The sequence below is a fragment of the Ambystoma mexicanum genome, chromosome 6p (genome assembly GCF_040938575.1).
Source record: "Ambystoma mexicanum isolate Mex_15411 chromosome 6p, UKY_AmexF1_1, whole genome shotgun sequence".
NCBI lineage: Eukaryota > Metazoa > Chordata > Amphibia > Caudata > Ambystomatidae > Ambystoma > Ambystoma mexicanum.
The window spans coordinates 1,218,900,713-1,218,913,060 of record NC_090935.1 but is presented as its reverse complement, the minus strand read 5'-3'; the positions used below and the strand labels follow the sequence as shown (position 1 = coordinate 1,218,913,060).

General features: G+C 41.7%; 1 protein-coding gene across 1 annotated transcript in view; it reads right to left on the bottom strand.

Moving 5' to 3' along the window:
* Nucleotides 1-12,348, bottom strand: part of LOC138510328 (uncharacterized) — a 746,277-nt gene that overhangs the window by 322,467 nt on the left and 411,462 nt on the right. The window contains exon 9 of the mRNA XM_069625883.1: nucleotides 12,120-12,274. Coding sequence (XP_069481984.1) covers nucleotides 12,120-12,274 — 155 coding nt within the window. The remainder of the gene's footprint in view (nucleotides 1-12,119; nucleotides 12,275-12,348) is intronic.

Sequence of the window (12,348 nt, the reverse complement as noted above, 5' to 3'; positions counted from 1 at the left end):
GAGAACATCAGGGAGTTGGTATTACAAAACCTAAAAAGGAGCATGGGATTTCCCATAAATAGTAGGTCGCTATCCATGCAGGAATTGTGTTATGTGTGCAAAAACAATGAGAGGAAAGGAGATAGATCTGGGCCTACTCAAACCATGGCTACTCAAAGCATTTACAAATTGTATTTCATTTTTTTTTTAATGTAATACCGTGTCTATATGGTCTTAAATAGATGGGAAGACAGCGAGAGCTGTAAAAACTCGAATGATAGATCACAAGATTTCACATGGGTAGTGTTTCAACAAGTAAAGGGAAGAAATGTAGAAATAAGTAGAGGAACATTTGGGAAATTAGAGCAAAAATGATTGTCAGAGAATACATAGTGACACAACTGGACTAAACAAAAAAGTGGAATGGGAAATCTTGTACACATGAATTATCAGGACGAATTAACCCGTATGTACAAGAGGTAAAATGGTTCTAAATGGTAATACATACATTGATTATAATCATCTAAGATCCTTAGTCATTGTACTATAGAGACACCATGTTTACACTTTTAATAAGGGATAACACCATATTATGTACCCACAAAGTAAATAAGGAAATATGCGTGTGAGTAGCCGTTCCCCATATGGTTTCCTTTAAAATCAGAGAACTTGCAAAGCGCTAACAAAAACATGATACATTTTTTGCAGATAATAGTGCCTAGAAAGTGTCTCGACTCCTGTTATTCGTAAGAGCTGGTGTTTGGAAACCTGGCTAGGTCGGAGGTACAAACTACAATACCAACCACTCTTTGCAATGGGAAAGCGGACCCAGAAGTCCACATAAAGAGAAGCCAGGATCGGCTTGGTTTGCTTCAAACAATGCTGCCTCTAAAACGTGAGCCCATGAACATAAGCCATAACGTTGGTGATCTAGAAAGTAAACTATATTGTTTGAGGAATATGTGATTATATAGTTTAACCATATTCAATGGTTATTGACTTGCAGATCTGAGGTACCAAAGAAACCATTACAATACAACAATAACACAGGAACGCACGTTGTGACTACAATACACATCTACTTGCAAAACTACGCCTTTAAATGTGTTAAAAATAATTTGATCTCTAATTTATAAGGCTTGCATGTTTTCACCTGCCAGATGCTTTCAAGAAATCAACATATTGACTATAAAAGGAAAGATACATCTCTAATAAGCGAGAGCAAAGTGTTCATAGGTAAGGGACACATGAGTTCCCTCCATTTTTGAAAATGATGAAAATACAAAAATGTTAGTATCTGATAAGGTTGAATTATGTCATTTTTTTACAGACAGAATTGGAGTTATGGTGGCAGTAGCATCATAGGATAATTTAAAATATAAAAGATATCTTCCCCTGAAGAATGTCCAGCACAAAAGAGCAAAAGCAACAGAAGAACAAGTTACTTACCCCTGGTAAAGTTTTAGATTGGATTTTCCTCCAATGTATACCTCATTTTATGATATTTGTATCCAGCTTCAGAAAAAAAAATTGTTCTGACACTGTCGACTTGCTGTCCCTCGAGGGCCTCCACCACGGTTGACGCCATTGTCGAGTACATATACCTTGTGCAGCGCCCGTTGGCTTCAGTTCTGTTTTTACGCCACCCATATGCAGAATTTCCACCCTTATTAAGTGCCTTTAATTTATCAGATTCTAAAAGAGCGTTCAGTTTACTTTCTGGAAATTCTACAGCGGGGTAGGTTGGGAGGGTCGATGAGGAATGTGTCGGATGAACATCTAATCGAGAGAACATTACCAGAGTTAAGTAACTTGTTCTGCAAATGGATTGTGTCCTCCCATGTATTCCACATCTTATGATAGACTCCCAAAGCAGTATTACATTTTTGGAGGAGGGTGTATGAATATTTGAATTGTATTACTTGTCAAGGATAGAGCACAGAACTGCTTCCCGAACCTTCCCTCATTGTTAAAGGTATGTAAACAATAATCTTTTGTAAACATATGAATTGCAGACCAGGTGGCTTTCTCACAGATATCTTTTATCAGAATGTCCCTCTGACGGGCAGAGGAAGCTGCCATGCCCCCAGTGGAATGAGCCCTTAAGTCATCCAGGGGATCCTTTCCAGCTAGCCTGTAAAATTATGAAATAGCCAGAATTATCCATCTCGATAGAGTTTGTTTGGTAACCGATACACCAATTTTATGTCCTCTGTATCCAATAAACAGGCAGTCATGTTGTCGCAATTTTGACATTCTCCAAATATAGAAATGTAGGGCTCTCTCAGGATCGAGCCTATGAAGTCTTTCCTCTTCCTTGCTTGGGTGAAGTGGTGGAAAGAAAGTCACAAGCCCAATCTTCAGTGCTAAATGGTAGTCAGAAACAATTTTCGGTAGGAATGATGGTTGACCTTTAGAACAACCTTATCCTTATCAAAAATGGTAAACTGAGGTTTACCGGATAAGGCCTGCAACTCACTCACCCTGCAGGCTGAAGCTTTGGCTAACAACTAAATTGTTTGAGTGTTAGTAACCTTAATTATTTTTTTTTTATTGTGTTAACTGAATTTCAGTTTTTACAAACTCTTGTTTCCACTATTGTTTTATGGATGTTTTCCATTTAAAGTTTTCCAGATGAAGTGGTTTAGGCTAAGTCCTTTTGGTTGTGTTTGTTGGAAAAGAGAGTCCAGGTTCAAACTATGCAGGAAGTTTACCAACGCAATGACTGGTCTTCGACTTAGCCCATTCATCAAGAAGTACCACCAGTAGTCTTCGTCCATTCTTGAAAATTTGGAGTGCAAATGACCTAGATGAATTTCCCTTTTGCCAATGGTGCCAGGACAGTGGAGGATCAGATGTTTTAGGCTTTCCTTCGTGTCTTGGTCCAAACAATAGCGGCAGGAATCCATCCTAGTTTTTACCTCGGATTTTCAAGACCTCGTTTGTTTTTAAAATGTTCAATCTAGCTCGCAAGAACGTCGAACGAAAGGTCTTGTTAGGAAACTTCAATAGGTAACCGATGGGCTCATTTATGTTTTGAGCGAAGAGCGGAAGGTGGGCCGCTGCTTTGAAGTTCAGTGCTTTCAGCTGTGTATCACACCAGTCATTTTCTTTCAGTTTTTTTGCCGTCTTTGTTGGGTTAAATGCGAGCTCCTCCTCAGTACTTCCTATAGTTTTTAGAAGAGTTTGGTTTTTATGTACCCAGGCTTTGAGCATTTTGTTGTGACCTTTCTCAATTTCTTCTTGAATTAATACATAGATTTTTTCTTTAGATAGTCTCACTTCCCTGTAGAACATCAGGCTGTTGAGGGATACCGTGCCTTCAAGTGAGATTAAACCGAGTTCTCTTCTTATGAGGATTAATGGCGTGGAGATTGGAAGTCGAAGTACTTTTTTCCAAAGAAAACCTTCCAACTTAGGCCAAATTGAGTCTGGAATGTTTGGCATGGCTGCCACACCATAAGAGAGCGCAGGGACCGCTTTCATCCAGTAAAAGTTTATTGCAGCCTTGACTGAGAAAATACCACATTTTTGTCCACGATAATTAGTTGGTTGGTTAAGGTTTTATTTTTTTGGTCCAAGAAGTCTTGCATTGGTGATTCGTTCTTCTTGTTGCTAAACATGGTGCCCAAATATCTGAATGTTTCAACTTCTTCGAGACGTGCATTGTTGGAGAACCATGCCTTTGATGTTTTTCTTTTAGCCGCTTTTATAAGGCACATCACTTTTGTTTTCAGGCTGTTACTTTCCAGATCATTCTCTTTTAGATATTCGTTCAAATTGTCCAATTTTCTCTGGAGCCCTAACATTGTTTGATCAATCAGAATGATATATTCTGCGTAAATAAGTCTACTGATCTTTTCGGAGGCCAGAGAAGGTGGGAAGGCTTTTAATTTCTGTCGGATTGTTGATAATCGCCCGTATAGGCGTTGTACTGTGCCGGTGCCAGGGGGCATCCTTGTTTCACTCCGCAGCTTGTACGAATTGATGAAGAGAGTAGACCTGTGCCATTGAGTCGAACTCTCATTGATGTTTCGGAATAGAGGTCTTGTATTGGATCTAGCAAGGCGGGGGGACATTTCCAGTTGGTGAGTTTGCTCCATAGCTTCTCTTGATTTACTTTGTCAAACGCTTTGGAAAAGTCGATGAAAGCCAGACAAAGAGGGGAGCCCCCTTCCTGTACTCTTGCCTTGAGGATGTTAAGAGTAAACATATTAGCCATGGTGCTTAGGTTTTTCCTAAAACCCGTTTGGAAGTTGTCCCACCCCTCTGAAGGCATCCACGTCTTAAAGCTGTCAAGGAGGAAAGAGCCAAAGAGTTTCCCGATGCAATCAAGGAGTGCTATTGGTCAATAGTTGTTTGGATCACTTTTATCTCCTGATTTGTAAATTGGCACGACGTTAGCTGTCTTCCAGGACAATGGAATGGATCTGGATACCCTGCAGGATAAAAAAATTTCTGCTATCAGGATGGACCAACTGGCAGGGTCAGATTTTAAGTCCATGTTTGACAAGCCGTCTGGCCCAGGTGCTCGAGATGATTTTAGTTTTTTCATTTTGGATTCGATGCAGACTGGATCGAGTTTGATGTCCCAATGTGTATTTCGATCTTTGTAGAGTTTGGTCTTTTTTGAGGATGGATCAAAAAGAGCTGAAAAGTGGGAAATCCAAGGTTCTTCAGGGATACTAGATGTTAAAGTATCTTCACTTAGTGCTCCTTTTGAAGCAATCAGTGACCAGAAGCGAAACGTCTGGCTTTTATTTGGGCTCGTCTCATCGTGAGTCTTTTATCTCTGAGTGTTGGATTGTTATAGTGGTTGGTCTTTGCTTTCATACGGCTTCCCAGATTTGGAACCTGGTATGGCTGTAGTAGTGGACAATAGTCTGTAAGCCTGAATGAAGTTTTTGAATTTTCCAGAACTTTGGCTTGACGGTACTTTGTTGTTAATGTCGTGATGGTTGAGTTTTTCAATCTCAGGCGTGTGGAGTTAGCATAAGTCTCGACATTAGTTGTTCTGAGGGCACTCAGACTCTCGTGGACTGGTAAACAGGGGGCTGACCACTTCAGTTGCAGGAGATTATGATCACTGTTAAGAGTGTGAATAACCTCGAAACCTGTAACCTGCGTCAGAAGATCTCTAGAAAGGTAGACATGGTCTAGATAAGAGGATCCTATTGAAGGCCAAAAGGTGGAGTCTCATCTGATGGTTCATATCCCTCATAAATAGAGGTCAGAGACTTGAAAAAGTCCTTTTTTGGTAAGGGTTTATAGATATTTGGCCTTTCCATATGTTTTTGAGGTAAAGTCTTCAACACCTCGACTGCTGGCGTCGATGTTTTCTATATGGCTACTAACGAAGACTTCAGCGTTGAATGCACGATGAGTCGATGGAATCGATTATTTTGTCTTTGATGTGTGCATTGAGGGACTCAACCCGATGAAATTTTATATGATTTCTCATCTCGTTGAGTACTCGAAGTGTCTCAAGGTGTGTGAGGCTTATGACACAGGCTCGAGGGCACGCAGGTTTTTGCCTTGGCTTGTCTTCGACTGGAGCATGGCCACTTCATTTATGCTTCGTGGAGGACAGGGACTCATTTTCGCAGAGTTCAAGCATTTTCTTATGAACATTTTCCAACTCATCCTTTGTTGAGGATTTAGTAGGGCAGGTTATGCTTCTTTCCTGAGAAGAGTCTGGGGAAGAAGAAGAAGAGGGTTATCTATGGCGCATTTTCTTTGACTTTTTAGAGGATGAGGAAGAGTGCCTGGAGTGAGATTGTTTCTTCGATCTTTTTTATGGGGAGTCAAATCTCATGACTCATGGGAAGACCCAATTTTCAAAGGCGTAGAATCGGATTTTGGAACGAGTCTACCTGCTGATAATGTAGCTGTATGTTCTTTTAGGGCCTTACCTGTCATTGACTGACAAGATCGACAGTCAGAGGTTTCATGTTCAAGGCAAAGGCACCAAATACATATTTTATGCAGGTCCATAATAGACATCTTGGCGCTGCATTTTAGGCACTTTTTGAAGCCAGTCTTCGGAGTCGAAGAAAAGGCCGTTTCGAAACCATTTTCTGAAGAAAACTGCAGCGCGCTGTCATCGCATTCGTCGAAAAACAAAACTACAGCCTACGGGTGCTGCACGAGGTATATGTACTCGATGATGACGTCAACCAAGACGGGGGCTCTCGAGGGATATCGAGTCGACAGTGCTGACACACAGCACCCTCTGCCATGAAGAAAAAAGTGTGCCAAAGCAGCTGAAGCTGGGTAAGAATATCATAAAATGAGGAATTCATGGGAGGACACAATCCAATCGAAACATATCTATGTACGGATGAGATGCCAGTATAGAAACTGTGCATTCAGCTACAAAATGGAATTTAGATACTACCCATGGCAGACTGATTTGTTGTACAGCCCTTTCAGGATTTAGTGAAGAGTACACAGATTTAAGAATGTGTACATTTTTATGAAGCTATTTTTGTATTCTGAGATGCTTAGAACCTTTGTAGTTGTATACATTTGAGTGTAAAATGTGTGGATTGTTTATTTTGTATGTTTGGAAGAGATTGTATTTTTGAATGAAATGTGCATCATTTGGTTAACTGGATTCATTATTGTTGATTAGAGAAGTATAACAGCTGACACAAAACTCCTTTTCAGATTAAACTCTACTTAGTAATGCTAAAGCTTGTGCTGCTAGTAACCGGGTGGAACTACAGACTGGTAGCCCTCCCTATTAGACATTAGTCTGTCACTGTCTACACCAGAGGCGTGCCATATTTCCAGGTAGCTTCATTAACATGACACAATATATCAATTCTGACTGATATTAACATTAAAACTACTAATTCACGGAGACTACTGGAAAAGCCGAAGTCTCACACGCCCCGCCACCAAACCAGCACAGACCACCACCATATCATGGATTTATACTGATTTCAGGTGCATTTGAACTAAATGGATGAAGCCCACTCTCTGGGAGGATAATGCACACATTATGAAGCACTGTAGAGCCGAAGGAGAGCACTCGTAAGAAATAAAAGCTTCGGATACATCTGCTCACTAATGCTCTGAACACACACAAGTGGAGAGCGTTTTCTGACATCCTTCAGCTATTTTAATGGCACTGTACGGGTATTTGTCAGGAGAGCCATCATTGTGTTGAATGGGTCTGCACCATGTTATCTCTAGACCTTAAATATTTGTAATAGAATATTATCAGCACTTCTTAGAAGGGTTGCTATAACTGTGATGACAGAGGAACGGCAAATCTCAGGAGGAACACCAAACCCTTTTATTGGACAGAACCTGCACTTAGCCGAGCAGCTTTGCTGTGTGAGACATCATGCCACAGTTTGCAATTTAGCACCTCTAATGCTTGACATGCAATTGGCATTTCTCCAGCCCTTCTGACCTTTCAGAGCCCTTATCCTGTTTTAAATTCAATCTCACTCTCTCCATCTCTCCCTCTCTCTTTTTTTTCTCTCTCTCTAATATATGAATGCATCTGCCCTCAGAGTTTTCCGCAGGCACTAACATGTTGGGAAATATAGCTCCACAGGTGATGGACCTGCTGCAGAGAGCTATGCTTAGCATGCAATGCCTAGTTTTAGATCTTTGGGAGATAGTTGGGGGAGTTAATTTACATGCAGCAAAGAGATGTCTTTAACGTGCCGGTGATGGTATTGAAATCCTAGGTGAATCGACTTGTCCTATCACTTCTTAACAGAGCTTTAACACGTTTTAATTGGACAGTACCAACACTTATCCTGGCGTGTATATGTTTAATGAGACAGATCCCACACATTTCCGCTGTGCCGTCACTGGGAATTTATTTTAGCTTATTGTTTTTATATAGTGTTCAAAGCAGTGTCAGACTTTTCAGAACACCTTTAGGATACTTCTCAAAAGAGTTGCAAAGAATAATGGCACAGTAATAGCACTTCTTACAATGACTGGGCTATTTTTAGCCGGCTAGTATACATTTAATTGTATGGTACTGAACTTCTCCACGAGTCGGCAGTACTTTTGATGTGGGTCTTATGAGAGGTTTTAGCTGGACTGCTATATTTGTAAAGTGCATTTAGGCCACTTCTAAGGTGAGTCATTTTATGTCAATGAGAATGAACCACCACTTCTCAGGAAAACAGCACATTGTTCCCTGCTCCACTGCTTGATTGGTCCCTTGTCCAGTTATTCGTGTGCAGCATCTTATTGCTTGCCAGCTATGATTCCGCTTTACGAAGCCAGAAGAGTACTAGAATTTTAATAGGACAGTAGATATGGGAAACATTATTTCCTAAGGTGAATATGGTGGAATGACCACTGATTCTATCCAACCCACAATAGAATGCTTCCTTAGCTTCCAGAAGATGGCAGACCTTTGGCCAATCATATTGTAAGAAATGTCCTAGAACATTTTTTATTTATATTTTTATATCACTGAATTCTGGAAAATCATTGGAACAATACGACTATGTATTATTTTGTGATCAAGTGTTAATTTTACTATATTGCTTTATAATGTGTTTTTCTAATGTGTTAAAGTTTTATAAACTAATGACACAATAGAAAAATAAAGAAAATAAAGAAATGTCCTGCACAGTGGACAAAGGCTGTATGACTGCCTGGCTTGTCTCCAGAAGTTCCAGTTGGAGCATAAGATTCTGATTTTAATGCTAATGTCCAAAAATAAATGTTTGACTCAGTGTTAGGGACGGCACCTTGTTAAAGAAGCATTGAGTGACTCCAATGACAGAATCCAGCTGCCATGCTGGAGGAAGCTATCACACATGTATCATGTGAACTGGAAACTATGTGGGGATTCAGAGGATTCTGTTTTTGTAGCTCACGTAGCTGTTGGCTTCGGTGTGCAGTCATAATGTCGACTGCAAAAAAGTCGAAAACAAAAATGTCAACAAAAAAAAAATGTAGAAAAAAAAATAGAATGTTTTTTTTTATTTGTCATTTTTTTTTATTTGGGTAGTAAAAATAAACGGGTGCTGGGGGGAGAACCCCCCCCCCCCCCATTAAAAAAAAAACATTCGAATTTTTTTTTCCGACATTTTTGTATTCAACTTTTTTGAATTCGACATTATCACTCTGAACCATCAATGACTTTTGGGTCATTTCCAAGATGTCATTTTCTAATAAACTGGAAAGAGCAAAAGACTTCTACCATCAGATGCAGATACGCACAGTCCTGGGCAAACGGGTTCATCTTGGCTCATATCCCCTGCCAGAGGCTCACGGACAAGAGGTACAAGAGGAAGTCCAGGAGATGTTGGATGTGAGGATTATTGAACCCTCCCAGAGTCACTGGGCATCAGCCATTCTACTCATAGGAACATGTGACTGTTGTTGGCATTGTGTATCCATTTTAAGAAGGTGAAAAAAAATCTCCCTTTTTGACACATACTCGATGCTGAGAATTGAGGAAATGATCAAGAAGATCGGAAAGTCAATCTACTTCACAAAAGGCATCTCTTGCTGGCTCTTGAAAACAAGTAGAAGACAGTCTTCTTAACATTAAAGGCCTTATTCTAGTTTACTGTCTTGTGCTACGGTCTCCATAGAGTACCTGCTATGGACGAACACCTTATGCGCAGGTGCAATGCCTTCACCATGCCTATGCTGGGGCATATCTGGATGCAGCCATGCCCGGCGGGCAGTATACTAGGGGCATGACCATTGGTCAAGCCCTGGCACCCTCATGCCATCTGCTGTGCCCACAGGCACCCATGAGCCACCTGATGTGCCCAGCTGTCACTTTGCCAAGGCTGCGTTCTTCAACCAAGACCCAGAGCATCTTATAGACACCTGGGCACCTCAAGCCACACCATTTGCCCACTAGTAATGGTCTCTGCACCTCCCACAGAGCAATGAGCCCTCTGGGCATGGTCCACGCCACTGGCCATGTTGCCCTAGAAATTGTTTACTGTACTGGCCTGTCTAGCGTAAGCCATCTGATCTTCCCACTGCCCCATTACCCAGTGCATGGCAATGGTTCATACCCCAGTCACGTCCAAGCCATCTGCGTCTGAGCATGGGTTTCTGCCATGACTGAATCCACCATGCCAACTGAAGTGGCAACTGGGCATGAACATGACCCAGGCAACCACAAGCCACTTGATATGTGCAGTAGCCATAGCTGTTCCACTCGCCACCACTTGCCCCATGGACCCGGTCCGCGACTTTGAGTCCAGCACACAGGTGAGTTCTGGTCTTGAGCCGGGTTGAGACCTACCTCGGTTCCATGGACCTTATTTGAAACTCGGGCATGGACGGGACCCATACACTGGCTCCACTGGCCCTCACTGCGCGCATATTTCACCCCTCTGATATCCTCCCTGACCATAGGTAGGGTGCAGGGGAGTCACAGGAGACTGCAATATGCCACTTAGGAAAATAGTTCAGAGTGGCCACTGCAGGACCCAGCAGAAATCAGCACACAACAGGATTATGCGCAGTTTTGAGGGAATAAAAAAAAACGCCTCGATATATTTTCACCAATCAGGTGAAAGCACTTTTGGGACCAGACCTTCCCACGAATGATTGATGCAAAAAAATCATCCACACGTTGTTGCTGTAGGAAAGAGAACAATGTGTGCAATAAGAAATGACATGGGAAATGGTAAATTGTGGCACTCCACGAATGCGCACCCCTCCTGAACAGAACTTCACAAAACTATGCATAGCCATAGGGCGTGGAAGGTATATTCATTGTGAAAAGGTGTGTGCAGGTTAAAAGAACGGTGCCAAAGTTCTAAGTATCTGAAAAGGGCTTTTCCAATGGGAAGTCCGGCTTCACGATAATTACAGGCAATAGTGCCTCTTTGGTTACTGGTTAGTTGGACTCCCCAAAGGAAACATATTTGTTGAGAAGGCTATGGTCCTGATTTACAAAGCCTTTTTCTATGGGATTTTCCCATTCAGAAGTCCTTTTATAAATCAGGCATTATAACTATAACAAGACTGCACAAAACTAAATTCATCCAATTCCAAATTATGTTATGGAAAGTTTTATGCAGTTCCAACCAGTGGGATTGGAGTTAAAGGCCCCAAAACGTATGCTTCGAATACAAATTCTCATTTGCGGGAACCTTACATGAGACATTTGCATCTGGGCTGACTTGCAATCCTTTCTTGGTCCACTTAACATCTATCCAATATTTTTTTAAATTCATCTAACATGATGCCAAATTCCTGTTAGTGACCCGATTTGTGTACCCACAAAGTCAATTTTGGGCCCTAATTGGTCATTTGACATTCACTGACCAGGAATAGTCCATGAATTTTAATAAAGAGTAATGAGAATGGTTTGTCAAAAGCAGGCCATCCTGAATGGTTTGGGCATAGGGACATTTTTCCAGGTGGGTGCCATTGTGACACATGAACTTTTCTAGGGTCCAGCAAACACTATGTTGCAAAACATTTGAAAGTGTTCATATACCAGAACCCTGGGGAACCCCTTGACCATCGATAAAGTCAAGGGATCACAGAGAGGTTCAATGTGCCCCCCAAAAGAATGTAAATTGCAGTTTCTTGACAGGGCTTATTGTCCGAGGGCCGTATCTGCGGTAAAAGGCATGTTTTTCTTTTTTTCAGCCATATTGCACCCCTCTCTTGGGCAAGCCCCCACCCCCCTCGACCTTATTGAGCCCTCGAAAGTTCCAATGTTTCCTTTTTGAAGTGTTTGCAGTGCAGCGTCCGGTCATTCCCCGGGAAAAGTGCTTCTTTGGCATCAGGGAGGAGGAGACCCAAATATGCATAATATGCATCTGTCAAAATGCTATCTTCTACTGTTGCATGTTTTATTTGCAACAGCCATGGTATCAACTAAAGTTTGATGAGCAATTAAGAAATCTATGTAACAGCACAAAAGAGCGCTTATGTATTTATTTAATTGGTTATTTATAACGTCCTTAATACTCAGAGGTTTCTAACCGTGGCCCCGGGGATCAAACCTGTGTCATCTTGCTTCCAAGACATGCAAATTGCCCCTGAGCTGTCCTCCCGGGCCTTAATGGTAGCTCTCAGGATACGGGTTGTTTGTGATCACTGGCCAGAGTTTCATCCTCCAATTCATAGGTAATGGATACAATGAACTGTGATGCTTAGTTGGTCAGTACCTGGTGGATGCTTCGGCAAGAGCGATAACCCCATCATCGGTGGCCCCGGTCCAGCTTATGTCGACCCGCGTCAAGCGGTTGCAGTACTTGCTTGCGTTGAGTAGAACTGTATCCCCTTTGAGGCTGGGTCCACTGCAGCTTGTTATATTCAATTCCTAAAAGTAAAAGAACAGCATGATGGAACATCCCCCTATCAGAGCACGTCGTAATTAGGCTTTACTATGAAATA